This window comes from Dipodomys ordii, unplaced genomic scaffold, assembly GCF_000151885.1.
Source record: "Dipodomys ordii isolate 6190 unplaced genomic scaffold, Dord_2.0 Scaffold12, whole genome shotgun sequence".
NCBI classification, from domain to species: domain Eukaryota; kingdom Metazoa; phylum Chordata; class Mammalia; order Rodentia; family Heteromyidae; genus Dipodomys; species Dipodomys ordii.
In genome coordinates, this window is record NW_012267228.1 from 29,108,294 (window position 1) to 29,127,353 (window position 19,060).

General features: G+C 37.4%; 1 protein-coding gene across 1 annotated transcript in view; it reads left to right on the plus strand.

Annotated features, from left to right (window-relative positions):
* Nucleotides 1-19,060, plus strand: part of Znf385d (zinc finger protein 385D) — a 680,575-nt gene that overhangs the window by 217,479 nt on the left and 444,036 nt on the right. Inside the window, 1 exon segment of the mRNA XM_013010375.1 lies at nucleotides 2,907-2,915. Coding sequence (XP_012865829.1) covers nucleotides 2,907-2,915 — 9 coding nt within the window.

Here is a 19,060-nt window from a genome sequence, read left to right on the forward strand (position 1 = left end):
ACTTTTTCCAGAAAACTTACTTAAGCTGGGCGCCGGTGGCTCACACCTGTAATCCTAGCTACTCAAGAGGCTGAGATCTGAGGATCGCGGTTCAAAGCCAGCCTGGGCAGGAAAGACCGTGAAACTCCTATCTCCAATAAACCACTAGAAAACTGGAAGTGGCGCTGTAGCTCAAGTGGTAGAGTGCTCGCCTTGAGCTAAAGAGCTGAGGGACAGCGCCCAGGTCCAGAGTTCAAGCCCCATGACCGACAAACAAACAAACAGAAAAACCTTACTTAATCGGTGCTATGCATTGCTTCAGAAATCTTACAGAAAGGCTTATCAAACTTAAGTGCTTGTTAACATGAAGAAACCGTATCATTCAGAAATGGTAGAATCATATAATCATAAATGTTTCCATTTTCACATCATAACTCATCATCATCAGAGGAAATCTACTCATTTTACAGAAAATAAAAGCCCAGGACATGGAAGGAAACTAGTTAGTTTTCCAACTAGAAACTGGTTCTTGTTTTAAAAAAAGAAAACGCCAAAATACTTTTATTTAGTTTTTTTGTTGCTTGTTTTTTGTTTTGTTCTTGCAAGGAGGATTTCATTTACTTTATAATTATTATTTGTAAAGTGTAGAGTATGATTATAACAATTCGCTTTTTGTTAGTAGAGACAAAGGAATTATTTGAAAATATATGAGCACATTTACAATTTTAAAGTCACTCTAACTTTCCCCCCTTATGCTAATTCTTATAGACCAGTGCTTATAGAATTATACAAAAAGAGCTTTTGATGAGAAGACAAGCTAGAAGTCACTGACATACATCTAGGCCAAATATAATACCCACATACAAACTAACTTCTCCATGATCCATGGTGTATTTTTAAAGTTTATTTCCTTCAGGTAGTTGTACACAGGAGCTGGCATTGGACAGAGCAGTTCATGAATGCAGTGCTTCTTGATCACTGTTAGTCCTTTCCACGGTCACCCACCCCTTCCCTCGCTTTGCTTACTTTTAGGTTAGGAACTAAAGTTTTGCCACTTAACAAAGTGATTTATATATACAGTGCATCGTGATCTGTGTCATCCCTTCAACATTTCCTCCCCTTCTCCCTACTCCTTGTCTTCTTTTTCTCAGTTCTATTGAATCCACAACTCATTCTTGCCCATGTTCTATTCATTTCCCCCATTCATTCTTCTACCCCTCTACTCCTGACTCCCCCTCTTCTCCCCTGCCCCTCACAAGTACCCATTTCCTAGTACTCATTTGTTGGGCTTTTACTTAGTCTTTCTAAAGAACAATATGATTTGCATTCTCCATAGACTCTATTAAATTTCATTTTATTTTATTAATCCATTTCTAACCACTTGGGTGCCAACCAGTGTGCTTACTTGTAGATTGATAGGAATATTCTAGCTCCCACTAATGAGGGAAACCATGCATAGTGTTTTCTTACAACACCCCTGTAATACCATAGAAGAAAAAAAAAACTAATGGTTACCCCCTAATTATCATCAGTAACTTTTTTTTAAAGAATAATCTTTCTGAACTCCAGGCCTAATGCTTGCTCTATAACCTTTCTCAGTGGTACACTACTACTTGAGCCATGCTTTCTGTCCTGCTCTTTGTGCTTTTTTTTTTTTTTTTGAGACAGAGTTCCAAGTACTTTTCTCCTTGGACTGATTTCCAACTGTGATCCTCCAGTTCTAATACTACTCTTTATTAAATGAGAGTGAGGCTGTTGATCCAGACTGCATTTTGAGGAGTCAAGTTGCTGTGGTATAGTCATTGTTGTAGTGCCAGAACGTTTCAAGACTTATGTGTGAGGAAGCCATATTATCACCTGGAGCACTGGATTCAGTTTGATTTGCATATTGTTTGCATAGCCATGCTGTTTTTATGTACTTTTAACTGAGGTAATTTATTTGCTTCATTGCTGTCATGGCAGACCTAAGTCATGACCAATAGCTAGTTTATTGAACTGATTTAACATGTCACTATTACTGGAAGAAGAGCTTGTACGTTCCTTCCCTTGTAAGTGAAACCATGACGAAAGAGTCAACAGTCCCCTCCTCTCGCCATTTTAAAACTTCCATCTTGAAATCACCCGGTATCCTATGTCACAATGTGTCTCCTCCTGATGCCAAGGTTTGTAATCCACTAAGTGATAACTCTGGAAACCTTTAAGATATAGAAGGCAATGATTCAGAGACGGGCTTTCTTTAATGTATCCTTATTACTGCACCATGTGACTATTCACTTTTATTAAAAAATGATTTTTTTAATATCTTTACATAGTTGTACAAAGGAGTTTCATTTCCTCATGTCATTTTATAAGTACAGCGCATCTTGATCAACATAACCCCTTTCATCCTTCTCTCCTGTATTTACTTTCTAATTGAAGTGTGTGGCCTACTATAGCAGCTGTGAAGGAAAATGTCATATTTAGAGTATGCGAAGACTTGAGAGAGAAGATAATAAATTCATCTCAAAAGCTTTCTGCCTTTGAAGAGGTGGTTCATAGCAGATCAACTAATACATAAAAAAGCTTACAGCATTTCAAGATTAGAAGTCTGCTAGTGATATTAGGTGTTTTGGGGGGCATAATTGTTCTCACGTCTAAACAACTCTATTAAGCACAAAGACAAGAAGCATCTGTAAAGGCAGCAGAGAGCCAGCTTCTAGTCCCAATGATGGCAATAAAGGGATCGTGTATGTTCTCTGCAGAGTAGATATGCTGTAACGCAGGCAGCACTAGAGTCTGACAGAAGTAATTTATAAAAACAAACATTTGGAGTCAAGAGGAATACATTCATTGCACTGAAAGAACATGACGCACACATTTGACTGGTTTTTTCCCTCCATTCACAAGTCTTTTGATCAAATGAGAGGTGAATTATCATATCCTTTGAGTCCTTGCTGGTGTCAGTCATGAGAGAAAAATATGTCAGCATCTTGATGTGTTTTACAAACTGGAGAGACATTTATGGGATGAAAAGTAGCAAAGGCCCATCAATTCTCTGTGCTAGCATCTAATATCATAGGACACCACGGCAGCTGACTCTCTCCCACCCTCCTGCTCTCCAAATACAAAGGACTCTTTTCATAAAATATCCCCTATGTGTGCGTATGTGGTGTGTGTGTGTGTGTGTGTGTGTGTGTGTGTGTGTGTGTGGAAATTAATACTGCAAAGAATTCCTCACATAACTTCAGAGAGGCACTTTAAATGAGCTTGAAAAATAATTGCTCTAATATAAATGTATAAGTAACTTGCTGATCTCACAACAAATTCCATATAGCAAACTTTGTGTACGATTATTTCAATATTTAAATCTGCTATATAAAAAAAAATTGAAGTTCATCCATGACCCAGAATCTGTTGGAATCAACCTAAAGGATCAGCCTATTTCAATGAGGGCATTTAAATAGGTTTCATTGCAGTATTGCTTACAGTAATGTAAATATACACGTCCATTTATGTAATATAGTACCATATAGTAGTTAAGAAAGAAGTTAAAATATAGAAAAGACATAATGTAATAATGTAAGCCACGCATGGGTGGTTCATGTCTGTAATCCTAGCAACTCAGGAAGCTGAGTTTGAGGATTGTGGTTCAAAGCCAGCCCAGGCACAGAAAGGAGATTCTTATCTCCAATTAACCACCTACAAATCAGAAGTAAAGCTATGGCTTAAAGTGGTAGAGCATTCGCCTTGAGCATAAAAGCTCAGAGACAGCACTCAGGCCTTGAGCTCTAGCCTTATGACCAGCAAAAAAAAAAATGACATAATGTAACTTCTATCACTAATAAAAATAGATTTCACAGCATTATACACTGGCGTGAAACTACAGCTATAAAATACTATTTATTTGCTGTTTTCTGTTTGTTACTGCTTATATATAATGATGATATATTTATGGAACCAGTAACAGTGGTTCCTTACAAGATGCACTTGTTCACAATGCACTTGAGCCAGCTAGGAATTAGTCCCTGCAAAAGCATTCATGGTAATGTAGAATTTCAATCCAGAACTTCGTGTGGTGGCTTTACCTATAATCTTGGCAAGATGGGAGGTAGAGGTAAGAGGATCATGGTCTAAGGCTAGCCTAGGACTGAAAAAAAGCAAAGGAACTAGAGAGAGGGTTCAAAACATAAAATATTTGCCTAACAAGTGAAATGTTCTGACTTCAATTCCAGTATTAATGACAAGAAGAAAGAAAAGGAAGGAAGGGGGGAGGGAGGAAGGGAGGGAGAGGGGGAGCGAGGGAGGGAGGTTGAAAGAGGGGGAAAGAAATTTAGTCAAGTTCCAGATATCCTTTTTCCTAGCTATATCATCTTGGACACATTAAATTACCTGAGATCAATCTTCCTGTACCTAACTTTCCTTATGGGAGAGATGGGAGTTGAAAGTTGGAGGCTTATATCAATTCTTAGATGTAGTATTATATCATCAATTTCAAATATCTCAAAATGGGTAAAATGAACTTCTATAAACAGAAGAACACTTCACATGTAAAGTGTTTATCAGAAGCACTTACTACATGTTGCTTGGTAAGTCTTGAAATCTTCATTTTATTCCTCTGAAAACTACTAAAATACCAGAGTGTAAAATAAAGAGATAACAGACATATTCAGTCCATTGATAGCTTCAGGACTATATTTCAGCAAATGGGCTCTAATGGCTTCCATTCCATATCTGTACACAGGTGACCTGTTGTCAAACCCTGCATTCAGTCAGCATTGGTGGAGTTAATTTCCTCCGGATTGTCTGTTGAAAATCCAAATTCCATCAGCATTTGACATGGCTGCTCATGCATGCCACTAGAGACCCCTCAAGAAAATCAGCTTTATTAACTAACTACTAAAAATAGTATATAATCCAGAGCACACAAGAACTGCTACCCAGCACAGCTGTGTTTCCCTTGAACCATTTCAAAGATGCTCCAGAATCAATTAGCTCTACTAGTCTATTGTGTCTTATATTTCTATGGAAAGGTCAGGTTAAATTAATTAAGTTTAAATAACTACCACAGTCTGTGTGACACCACTGTCATCCTTCTAATCTAACAGTGTTCTGGGATGTCTGTGCTCCCTAGAATCACAGGCCCAGCAAAACAGGTCACATATTGGGGGCATCTGCTCTTGAATTGATTTCCTTGTGGATCCAAATTCCAAAGTCCACTGCACTTCTGAGACTCCACTTTAAGCTGCAGTGGATGTTTGAGTCCCAGGATGGCTAAGTGAAGGTTCAGATCTCTGGCAGCAAAGCAGAGTACTTGGCCAAGTGTCCTTGCATTCACACTGACCTTGTTCAGTGAACCCGAGGGTGGTGACATCCCAAGTAATAAACTTTACCTTCTTGCTGGGCAGGTCTCTGGAGGCAGGATTATAAATCTGATCCCATGGTACTTAAACCCCCCAGGGGCTCCCCTTCATGTGGTTTTACTGCAAATGGATCATAGAAATTAAACTGAGCTTTAATTGTGTTAACAGTTGTTCTTAATCCTTCCTGGGAATGGGGAAAGGGTGGAAACAAATGCTTCTCTGCTTAATGGGCAAAGGCAGAAAGTAAACAATGATTCTTTGGAAGATTAGTGATCCAACAGAAAGCAATTAGACAAAGAGGAAACATTTAGACAGAAGCTAATGCTTAGTAGCTTGGAGCAGGTTGAAGAAGTGAAGAATTCTATTTCCACATTAAATGGAATCCTTTCAAAGCTTTTGTACTACCAAACAGGAAGACTGAGTTCTAATGATTCCAAGTAATGAAAAAATGAAATAAAATGAATTCTGAGAAGCTGTGTCCTAACACCTATGTTGTGTTCTACCTACAAATTCATAACTGAAAATGACATTGTGTTTCATATATTCCCAGCCCTGAGCAAAAGGCTTGACATAGTAGGTGCTCAATAAATATGTCTTGTTAAATACATTTTTAATTTGATTAATTATGTTACTAGAAAATTCTTGGGCAGACAGTTTCTCTTTCATTTTTTTATTGTAAAGGTGATATACAGAGGAGTGTGCTCCTTAGGTGACTGTAGTCATATAAGCTAAGTAAGGAGTGTCCCCACTTCCCTCATTTTCTCCCACAAATTGTACAGTTCATTTCCAACCTAGTGACTAGTGAGTGTCACTGTTGCATTAGTTCACCCTTTGTCCCACCATTTCTGCTCCCCTCTTTACCTTCTCCAAACAGATAACCTTACATACAAGACAAAAAAGTACAGAAGTCAAAAACAGTGACAAAGGGGGAAACACAAAAAGTAAAATAACCAAAAAACCTCTTGTTACCGTTTCTTGGATTTCATTTCAATAAACATCATTTATATATGATCATATGCACAAAGCTATTTAGCCTTTGTGATCCTCTCCTACGAATATGTTCCTTTGGTCTCAATGTGAATGTTTGGAGTACAATTTAGTCTATCATGTCCAAGTGTAATGGTTTTTGTCTTTTTACAATGATTCATGCTGACTTATAGAATTATAGGCATATTCTAATTACAAATGAAGGGAAACCATGAAGCTATATTGATTTATAACTGGCTTATTTTGCTTAGTATAGTTTTTTCCAAGTCTTTCCAGTTACTCTTTAGTGATCCTGAAATAATCACCCAAGTATTTGTTTATCCCATTTGGCCGGGGTGAATGGAGAAAAAGACTGGGAGGTTCTTCTTTTATATAAGGAAGGGATAAGGCAGAAGAAATGGTCAATTGCCAAATTTAGAGTGTGAAGGTCTAGTTTTTTTCTTTTATAAGATCTTGTTTTGACAAATCACATACATTCTTTTATCTTTCTTCAGAACTTCTGTATTTTCGTTAGCACTGATGAGATGCAAGCCACATCTAGTCTTAACATCATAAAGTGTTGTTTTGTGTAAGTTTGTTTTTGAAACACTATAAGCACCACTTTAAAGTTTACCTATGATAAAGCATCATGCTAGATGTTTTCTTTGGATTTTAAGTTCTCTTCCGCCCAGGACTAATATGCTGAAATCACATGTCAATGACACACGAATGTACAAGTGCAGTTTGGCTTTGTAAATGCTTACTCTTAACTTCCAACCTTCTCTCTTCTGTGGTGCTGGGGGATCTTGTTTTCTGGCCAGACCAGGCCTTCTAAATATGCCCGCCATGACCTGCAGTTATGATGGCAACAATGATGGTAGCAGTGACAAAAAAGACACTGCTGCCACTAGTAGAAGAAACTAGATCATGACACCCAGAGGAAAAGTCTGCCCAAAGGAGAGAGCCACGGGGCAGATTGGGTATCTTCAGAAAATGAGGCAGCAGCATGAGGCCTGGAAAGGTACTGGTACTTAGAACATTGACGTGAACCGTTCAACATGGTGTTTAGGAATGCAACATTTGACAACTTCCAGTGGGACAAATTAAAGCCCCCATGTAGTTTAATCATGGGTAGAAAGCACCTAAGCTACAGTGACAGAGTGAGAGTCAAGGGAAATGGCAGAACTCCTGTGGAAACTCTGGTTCCATTCATAGCTCAGAGGAGTAAGGAAGAAGAACGGATAGGAAATGAGGCATCCATTGACATACATGCTGGAAGTGCTAAGCAGAGCAACGAGGGCAGAAAAAGAAAGAAAAGGCACTCGAATCAGAAAAGAAATAAGTAGCTTATTCATAGATAACATCTTGTTATAGGTAGAAAAATGATACATGTTCCAGGCAAGAAATTATTAGAAGTAATGAGTAAACTCAGGAAAGTGGCTATGTAAAAAATCCCTATGCAAAACTCAGTGGTGTTTCTCATATATTTATATATAATATGTATTATATATATATAGTATATATACTATATATATTATATAGTATATAATATATTACATATATTATATAGTATGTAGTATATATATACCTGTATATATATATACATAATAAGCAACCTTAAAAGAAAATTAAGAAGAATCTCAGTTAAATGAGCATCAAATACAATGCAGGATTTTGAAACAAGTTTAATTAAGTATCCACTGAGAACTACAAAAGGTTGCCATGAGGAACTGAACAAGTGAATGAAAAAATACCTCCATGTTCATGAGCAGGAAAGCTTTATATTGTTGGGCTGTTATCTAAAGCAGATCCAGTACAATCTCTCTCATACTCCCAAAGAAAAGTAGAAAATCCCAGGAATGTAGAACTCAGTCCTAAGGTTTATACAGAGCCACAAAAAGACCACAAATAAAGAATAAAGCTTGAGACCTAGCACCTCTTGATTTCCAAAGGTACTACAAAGCTATAGTAACTCAAACAGTATGGTATAGTTATAAAGATAGACATGTGGATCAATAGAAACAATAAAGACCCTATATAGTGTGATTGGCAAGTGCGTCTACATCAAATAAAAATGTTTCTCTGAAGAAAAGATTCAACAGTGAAAACGCAACCTAAACATAGTTGTGCTGGTAGCTTTAGTATGGCCTTGTTTGTGGTCATTTCAGTAAATGCCTAGAAGGAATTGCTGAGTCATAGGGGAGCTCTATGTTTAGTCTTTTGAGGAACCTCCATACTGCTTTCCAAAGTGGTTGAACAAGTTTACACTCCCGCCAAAAGTATAGTAGCATTCCCTTTTGGCCATATCCCCTCCAGCATCTGTTGTTATTAGATTTCTTGATTATAGCCATTCTAACTGGGATGAGGTGACTATGTTTATCACAGCATTATTCACCATAGCTAAGATATGGAACCAACCCAGATGCCCCTCAGTAGATGAATGGATCAAGAAAATGTGGTATATATACACAATGAAATCCTATGCCTTCATCAGAAAGAATGACATTGCCCCATTTGTTAGGAAATGGAAAGACTTGGAAAAAATTACATTAAGTGAAGTAAGCCAGGCCAAAGAAACATAGGTCCCATGGTTTCCCTTATTTGCAGTAACTAGTATATGTCTGAGACAAGCAGAAACAGTCAGATAAGTTGATGTTAGGTGAAATGAACCCCAAGATAAGGACTCTAATATTTTTTTCTTTCTTGCTATTCTTTCTAACATATTTATAAGATATTTCTTTGTTGCTTTCTATGTCACTCTCCCCAGGGTATAACCCCTGTTTTTATTGTATTTGATGTTGGGGAGGGGAAGGGCAAAAACAAGTCATTGAAATAGGGGTACAGGTGGACCCATTGCAACAATGAGATGTACAAGATGTTATGTCGAAAAACGAACTTTACAACTTTGGCCTGGGGAGAGTTGGGGGGAGGCTGGGAAGGGATGGGAAGGGGAAACAAAGGAGGAGGCAACAACGCTTGAAAAGAAATGTACTCATTATCTTGCACAAGTAATTGTAACCCCTCTGTACGGTATTTTCACAAGAGAGAGAGAGAGAGAAGAAAATGATACACACACACACACACACACACACACACACACTGGCATTCTATGCTTCCATCAGAAAGAATGACATTGCCACATTTGTAAGGAAATGGTAGGACTTGGAAAAAGTTATATTAAGTGAAGTAAGCCAGGCCCAAAGAAACATAGGTCCTATGGTTTCCCTTATTTGTAACAATTAGTACACATCTAGGATAATCTCAGCAGATGAGCAGAATAGCTCAATAGTTACATAGATACAACCATAGGGGATGATGCTAAGCAAAATGAACTCCAAGACATGGACACAAGAGGTTTTTCTTTATTGCTGTTGTTCTCAGTGTACTGCATGATTTCTTTTTTCTTTTGCAATTTTTCCCCCTATGGTTTATCTCCTGTTGTCACTGTATTTGGTTTTGGTACCCTGGGTATTGTATATATGTTTATCTGAATTAGGGAAGGGAAGGGGAACAACAAAATGGTGAGACAAAGGACAAAGGGGGAACCAATGCAACAGAGATACTCACAAGACAATATGTTGGAAATGATCTTTATAACTTGCGGGGGGGAGAAAGAGAACGAAAAATGAGGGAGGGGTAACAAGTTCAACAAGAAATGAACTCACTATCTTATTTATGTAACCGTAACCCCTCTGTACATCACCTTGGCAATAAAATTAAAATAAAAATTAAAAAAGCAACCTAAAAAGTGAAAGGAAAAAAACTTTAGATACTGTATATTTGAGAAGTTAATATCTAACCTATGTAAGAAAGTATAATGATAAAAAAAGCAGACAAACAACTAATCAAAGAAACAACAAAATCAAATGGATTCCTTTCGAAATAGGAAGTTGGAAGAGATGTAGGAATGGGTGACATTGATTAAGATGTATTGTATTCATACACTGATAAGTTGAATTGAAACCCCCTGGTATAATTACTTAAAGATAATAAAAATGTTTAAGAGAAATGGGCAAAATCTTGAATAAAAATTTCTCAAAAGATGAAATGCATGACCAACAAGGGTATAAAAAGATACTCATTATCACTTGTCATAATGGAAGGGCAAGTCGAAAATTCAGTGAGATATCATTTTATAATCATCAGGTTTTTAAATAGGTAAAGAAAAAATACTGTTACTAGTAATGATGGAGAAAAATCTGAAGACTTGTGCACTGTTAGCTGGAGAATAAAATGATGCATCTACAGTGGAACCAATGGGAAAATTTCCCCGAAAAAAGAATGAAAAATAGATCAGCATATGATTCAACAATCCCACTCCAGGCAATAGATTCCCCCAAACCGAAATCAGCATTTTGAAGATATATGTTTATACCCATGTTCATTTCAGCCCTTTTCCTAACACCAAAGACATGGAAACAACCTAAATATCCAGTAAATGAGTAGTAAAGAAAATCTAATGCCGTGTACGCTAAAGTGCCACTCAGCCATAAGAATGAAGTCCTGTAAAGATGCTGCAAGATTGAAAACATAATATTACTCCAAATAAACGTTCTAAAAGACAAATATTTTTACATAAATTATTTAAAACAGTTGCTGTTATCAAAGCAGAAAGTCAAATGATTCTCAGAAGCCAAGGATAGAGAAAAGTGGGTAGTTGCTAATCAACAAATAAAATATAAAGTTTGACGACAAAATATGTTGAAACTTTGAAGCATTAAAAATCTGAACAATAAAACTCTGAACATTAAACTTTCAGTGAATAAGAAGACATGGTGTCATATTCAAACGGTAGAGTGATTGCATAGAAAGTACAGGCCCTGTGGGGCTGGGAAGGTGGCTCAGTGGTAGAGCGCTTGCCTTGCATGCTCGAGGCCCTGGGTTCGATTCCTCAGCACCACATAAGCAAAAAAAAAAAAAAAAAGCCGGAAGTGGTACTGTGGCTCAAGTGGTAGAGTGCTAGCCTTGAGCTGAAGGGCTGAGGACAGCGCCCAGGCCCAGATTCAGCCCCACAACCGGACCCCCCCGCAAAAAAAAGAAAGTACAGGCCCTTGAGTTCAAACCAGTATCTCTCTCTCTCTCTCTCTCTCTCATTCTCTCTCTCTCACACACGCACACACACACACATACTGCATACTCAAGTGTTGAAGAGAGAAATTTTATAACCTGTATTTTACCATGCTAAAAAATAAATGACATTTCTAAGTACTGAGCAGCAGTACTGAGCAGCATTACCGAGAACAGCATAGCATGTGAGAAGAGAAAGAACAGAGAGGTTACCTTAGATCTGCCACTTCCTAACTCTATGCCTTTGAATAATTCTTTTCAACTCTATGAGATTTGTTTTCTTATAAACAAACTTCAAAAATTTCTACTTTGTGTAGTCATTGTGATATCCAGTGCCATGATTGTGTATAGTATGTGCCATAATATGATGTATGTGCGTGCATATATAGGCTAAGTATGCAATAACACACTGTACGTTATATGAACACCCAAATGTGTGTCTCAACCATTACATTATTGTCCTATCATCTATCTATCTACCCATAATACATATTCTTTTTCATTCCAAAAGCATTTAACATTGATAAATTCATTTGATGCAAAGGAATATAAACTTTATAAGAGAGAATCAGACTAAATTACATGTTACAGTGACCTTGATTCGACCTAGACATCTATCTTCTAGCAGGAAATCTATCAATTGGCAGGAAACAAGTCATTTGTGTTATTCTGTCTTGGATGCACATTAGAGCCATTCAATTGCAAATGCATGCTAAAATTGACTTGGGGGGAGAGCATGCCCTCTGATATTTATATTAACATCAGTGCTATACACTCAATTCTCCAAATTATATGGATCCAATTACATCTTTAGAACAAAATTACATCTTTAGAACAAGACAGTAGTGGCTGAAAAACTTTTTGCAGCTGGGCTGTTGTTTATTGATGCTCTTGTCCTTTTGGACGTTTAGATTTGCAAGCTCTGCAAAATCTATTTCCCTCTGGCCATTTGGTCACCAGCAAATAACAATCATTTCATTTTCATCACAGAATGTGTAAAGTAAGGTTTTTGAGGCCTTGCAACAATTTAATATCATGAATGATATATAAAATCACCCTATTTGAAATTTCTACATTAAGCTGTATGCTTTTTAAATTCTAAAGATTGTGTTGATATTGCTGAAGACCAACAACATATTCTTATTGATGTATCTAGGATGGCTTCACCATTTCCAAGAGACCTCATTCTTTCAAGAAGCCTAGGTTGACTTACCACTGGACACAGTGTTAGGAATATGCTTACAGTGAAAGTTCTTACCCTAAAGAATTTGCAGCTCTATACAACATAAAATATGGAAAATAACAACTATAAATATGCTCAAATTAAAATAAGCATGCAAGCCTGCATTGTGAAAAGTAGTTATCTCCATACATATTGAATGATACCTCAATGTGAGTGCATTTCTATTCTGCATTTATCATGTGTATGTGTACATATTTATAACATTAATGATCGGGTCTAATTCTAAGGTACAGCAGTAGATTCAAAGAGAAGGCCATGTTGCTGTAATTGAAAAGTTAAGCAAGTTCTGAAAGTTATCACTAGGGATAGGCAGGGCTCCAGGACTTGGTGGATTCTTGGTGAGGGGTGGATGCGCAGAGGCAGGTCCATACCCCATAGCAAGTTTTATTAACAGCATTAATGAAAGTACACTGTCAACTTGGCAACCCAGGGAGCACTCAAGTGCCCTGGACACAGTTTTTCTGGGTCTTTAGTATAATCTCTTCATAGGTATGTAAATCGGATGTACATAATTCTTGAGCTGTCCTGGAATAGGAGCTAAGAGAACGGGAGAGAGGAGGAGATCACCTTTCAACGTATGTTCAGAACCAAGATGGTAAGGCTATGCAGTGTAAGCCACTAACTTACTTACACTATTAAGGTCTTTGCCTGATCTTCGTACAGACTCCATACAGAAATGGTACAAATTGCCACAGGCTAGGGATCACAGAACTACCAGAGTGGCAATGTCATTGGGGTGTTACACCAGGATGGGGTAGAACTTAAGACTAGGTTGGGGCACTGAAAGCTCTCACTCATTTCTTGTGGATGACTAGCTAGATACTATCTTCTTGCTTAAAACCCTCTCAGTGAAGGTGTAATGATTAAAGAGCCTTAACAGTGTAGCTCTTTTCTGTGCTAGTCATTCTCATATTGCTCTGACAAGCATGTGAGTAGAATATCTTTAGAAGCCTTACACCATTGGCTCATGCTTATATCCTAGCTACTCAGAAGGCTATGATCTGATTTGGATCTAGCCCAAACAGAAAATCAGAGGGACCCCTCATTTACCAAGCAAAAAGCCAGAAGCGGGGATGTGGTAGTGGTAGTGCACCAGCCATGAGCAACAAAGTATAGTGCCAGGCCCTGAGTTAAAGATTCAATACTGGTCTACACACACACACACACACACACACACACACACACACACACAGAGAGAGAGAGAGAGAGAGAGAGAGAACATTAAAAGAGGAAGGACATATTTGGGCGTATAGTTTCTAAGGGATTAAGTCATAGTCAGTTGTCTCTGGCTTTCTACATCTGTAGCAAGGTGATACTCTGGTGGCAGCCGAGTACAGCAGTAGCTGTTCACTTCGACTTAGTCAGGAAGTGGGTCAGGGATGAGGTTCCAAAACCCCTCTAGGACACAGCCACAATGACCTAGTTTCTTTACCTAAACCACACTACCTTCAAGTTTCCCGAATTTCCCCAAAATAGCACCAACATTTGGGGACCAAATGTTCAACACATATGTCTGTGTGGGACATTTTGTATTTAAACCATAAAAAGAATATTGGAAAAGACCTCTGAAGAAGATGAAATTGTTAGCCTTCTAAATTTAACATGACAAGTGTGGGCAAAGGACCTGGCACAAGAGTCCACCATTGGTTTAAACACTAGACATGGCCCAGTATTGTTAAAGTCCATCAGCAGCAGAGTTTGTACTGAGGATGAAGTCTCAGAAGTGGGAAGGAGTTTCAGGCAGATTAGCATAGGTCCTGCAAGCAATGGTTATGCTCACTGTGGGAATGGGCTTGTTAGAGTTCCTCAAAGACTTGTCAAGCTGTTTTATGTATTAAGTAATATTTTTCTGTCCACTCTTTGGAGACAGAACAATCAGAATAAAAGAAAACCTATTAGCAGGCACAGATATTGTTCAGAAAAAGGATGGCAGTAGTGGATGTGGTACCCAATCAGTTTCTAATTGTAGGTTGCAAAAGAAGGCATACACATCAACAGTATTAAAGAAGTAGTGTTGTCCTGGAAAATGCTAACTGCTAAAATCATTCAGTTAAGTGAATAATGCATGCTTGGACATGTGTGATTCTGAGTATAGCCAAGTTTGTCAATAGCGACAGAATGTTTGAGAAGTTCATGTGTGTAGCCATTACCCTACTAGTAAAGACACTAGTGACTATAAATATTATACAGATATCAGAATTCCTAAAGTTAGTCTTTGGAGGCATAACTCAGCTGGTAGATGGCTAGTCAATGAGTGAAAGCAGCAAGTGCTGAGTTTGAGTCCCAGTCTTGGACCTAAAAAAAAAAAAAGAAGAAAAGAAGGAAAAAGTAAAATGAACCCCAAGAACAGACGTTTTTATCTTTGTTGCTGCTGTTTTTAATGTACTTATAATGTACTATGGGATTTTTTTGTTTCTCTTTTATGTTCTTCATCCATGGTATAACCCCTGTTTACACTGTATTTGATTCCTGCACCCTGCATCTTGTCATCTTGTGTGTGTGTGTGTATATATGTGTGTGTGTGTGTGTATATATATATATATATATATATATATATATATATATATATATAATTTGAGGAGGGGAAGGGAAATAACAAAATGCTGAATTAATTATATAGGTTGACCCATTGAAGCAATGAGATGTACAAGACACTATGTTGAAATGAACTTTACAACTTTGAGGGAGAGGGAGGAGCTGGAGAGGTGAGGAGGGAAGGGATGGTAGGGGAAAAGCAAAGAATGGGGTAACAATGCTTGATAGGAAATGTACTCATTACCTTACTCATGTAACTGTAACCCCCTGTACAGTATCTTTACAACAAAAATATATATTATAAAAGCAAAAGAACTCCTAAAGTTAGAAACAAGATACAATATTGCTGTTTCTTACCCAAATCATGTATTTTCCTTGTGCTAGTAGTGGGACTTGAACTCAGGGCCTGGGTGCTGTCCCTTTGTTCCTTCACTCAAGGCTGGCACTCTTTGATTTGAGCCTCATATTCTACTCATGGCTATTAGAGATAAAAGTCTGAAAGCCTCTATTGCCCAATACTGGCTTTGAACCATGATTCTGAGATCTCAGATTCCTGAGTAGCTAGGATTGCAGGCATGAGCCACTAGCACCTGGTTCTGAGACATATATATGTACATTGTGTATAATTAGCAACAAGGGTATTTTTATTCAACCATCGCTTAATAGCCACACTGGGTATAAGGGTATACCTACCTTAAATTGAGTTTTATTCTTCATTTGTTGACTCCAGAATGAGGGCTTTCCCTTTGCCTCAGTGCCCAAACTGAAAACAGAATTATTGTATGATCCAAAACATCTAGGACTCCAAAGGAATTTGAATCAATGTATAGAAATCCATCTGTACTTCCATGATTTCAGCATTATTCATAATATCCAGAACAGGGAATCAACTAAGAAGAGTTCATCAGTGGATAAGTTGGTAAAGGAAACAAATGGAGCTGTAGCACATTTTGCTAAGTGACATGAGATAGAAACAGAAAGAGAAATCTGGCACATACTCCTCCTTCACACTTGGAGGCTAAACAAGTTGATCCCAGACTAATGAGCACAACGATGATTGGAAGCAGATGGAAGAGGAGTTGGAGGAATAGAGAAAGGACAGATACTGGACATCAAATGCATTTAGCCAGGAGGAAGAATCACTAATCTTCTATAGCACAGGGTAACTACTGTACACAACAGTGTTATAAATAGTTTAAATGGATGTGCTTGAAAATTCCCATCCCCGTTAAATAATAGATGTTAGATGTTTAAGGAGATAGAAATGCTAAATTGCTCCATTTGAACACTGCAAAGATACACTACACGATCGCACAATGACCTAAAATGTGTACCGCTATTACACATCACTTAGAAGGAGCAAGAGAAAGTGTAACCCATTCATACAATGAAAGGGAATTCCGTCATGCGCAACAACATGGATGAAACTGGATCATTACTCTAACTAACCTAAGTCAGGTACAGAAATGCCAATACATACGGTCTCACTTATATATGGAATTTTAAAAGATCAATCACAGAAAAGTAGAAAGTAAGCATCGAACACCCAGGGCTGTAGGAGAGGTGAGGGGGAAGGGGTTATGGAAAGGAAAGATGTTGATCTGAAGATACAAAGTTTAATTTAGATGACCAGCTAACAGTATCACATTTCAAAATGGCTACAAGAGTTTTGAAACAGTCTCACCACAAAAATAGATAATTTGGTGAGTCTGAGGATATAATGATTAGCTCATTGAGATATTTTTATCATGCATACATACATGAAACTTCACAATATACTCATAAATACATAAAGCTATTTGTCAATCAAAAGTAAATGTGAAATTTAATAAAGGAATTACTGGAGGCCTGAATGCCCAGACTTTCAAATTAATGCTGATGAAAAGGGCCTAAAGCTTCATCCATAGCTTGATAGCATTTGGGTTATGGTGAAAAAAAAAGTGAACTTTTTGTTGAACAAAAACAACGTCAGCAATTTAAGTATTCCTTAATTCTGCAGTTATAATTCCTATAGTATATATCTCTTCAGATTCTTCCAATCATGAAACACATACATACATACATACATACACACACACACACACACACACACACACACACATATATACACACACACACACACTATGTGAAATGGATATTATGTGTACAGAGGAGGGATTTTTTAAAGTCCATAACAGGATATAAAAACATCTATCTCCTTGAATTTTGTCATCCTTATTAACTTTTACCAATTTGAGGTTAATCTGTCTTCATTTAAGTAGAAGAAAAATTTTCTCTATTGCTAATTTGCAATTCTATATTTAAGAGATACTCACCTACCTTATTGAGCTTCATTTCAACAAGAAGCTTATTTAAATATAATCTTAGATTGACTTCAGGCTTAATTTTCTTTCTTACAAAACAAAACTCAAATCCTCACTCAAGGCACATGATAATAGCAAGTTACTCTACAACATAAAATAGTTATTTTTCTTCTCACATAGTAGTAAAACCTAGCCACATCATGCTGTTTTGTTAATTCCCACAATGATTGCTACATTCCTGAGGACATGGAATTCTTTGCAAGCCAGTATTTAGCTAGTCAATTATGCATGATTATGCCAGAATATAGTTTAACAATGCTTAGTCCAGTGAGTAGATTTTTGCTGACCTTCTGTTCTCTGATGAGTTTCTTCCATCTTGTCAACAATAAGGTGATTTTTCAAATTCAACATACATGTCTTCACACAGGGTCGGGGATCATGTATTACAGGCTATTACAGTTGAAAAAGTTTGTGATCATTTGTATGAGCGATTATAGTACAGAAGAATAAATACAATAATTCAAATCCCTATTTTGATAACTGTGCATTAGGGAAGTTGGCAGTAAAATACATCTGCTTCTAAAGAAGAATTTTGAGTCATTCTAGTATTACATTAGTGTACACCATATCACAGCCCTGTCAAAATATGCCAACCTGTTAGCACTGAGAGATGGTCTGTAAACAGAAGGATGGAGTAATCCCTTTCTGTTGGCTTAATCTATGTGTTAATGAGGTTGTATAATGTGGCTCTGTGTCCCTCAAAGAAGCATTATGCAGCACACAACTTTTGCAGGAGGGAAGATGTGCATTTTAAGATGAAAAAAAATAATGAACTCTGAATGAAATGGAGACAAAATAAATTTTGCTTTTTTCCATAATTCCTGTCAGCTGGTGCCAGAGCATTATAATGTTCCCTGTTTTAAGCAATCTACAGACTATGAGAGAGCATAAAGTTTCACCTCCAAAAATAAAGTCTAATTCAGGAAGGCAAAATTAGACTCTAGTGTCCCTGTAACAGATAGATATCATGTCCACAGCATAATAGGAATGCAGTCAGGAAAGCCTTACTGTGATCGAGAGAACTCTGTTCTATGCAAGTGAAGACATGCTATATATCCAGTCACGTGTTTGCAAGCCAGAAAATGGGTTTTCTTTCTATTTGATTTACATGCGGGAAATAATATGCTTTGTCTTTTCATGATACTTTTCCATAACGATTTAAGATTAATGGCAGTGTTTTGAGAATTTACATAAGTGATCTTTTTTTCCTGATAGGGTTGTGAAACAATCTCTGAAAATGGGTACATTCAAAAGGAAACAGAAAGATGGAGAAAAAGAAGAAAGGAGGAAGTAAGATGCAAGTTTACTAGTAATATAAAGAAATGGAAGCCAGGCTCCAGTGGCTCACACCTGTAATCCTATGTACTCAGGAGGCTGAGATCTGAGGATTGTGGTTCATAGCCAGTCCAGGCAGGAAAGTCTGTGAGAATCTTATCTCCAGTTAACTACTAGCAAACTGAAAGTTCAAGGGGTAGAATGCTAGCCTTGAGTTGAAGAACTGAGGGACAGCACTCAGGCCCAGAGTTCAAACCCATGACCGACAAAAAAAAAAAAAAGAAAAGAAAAGA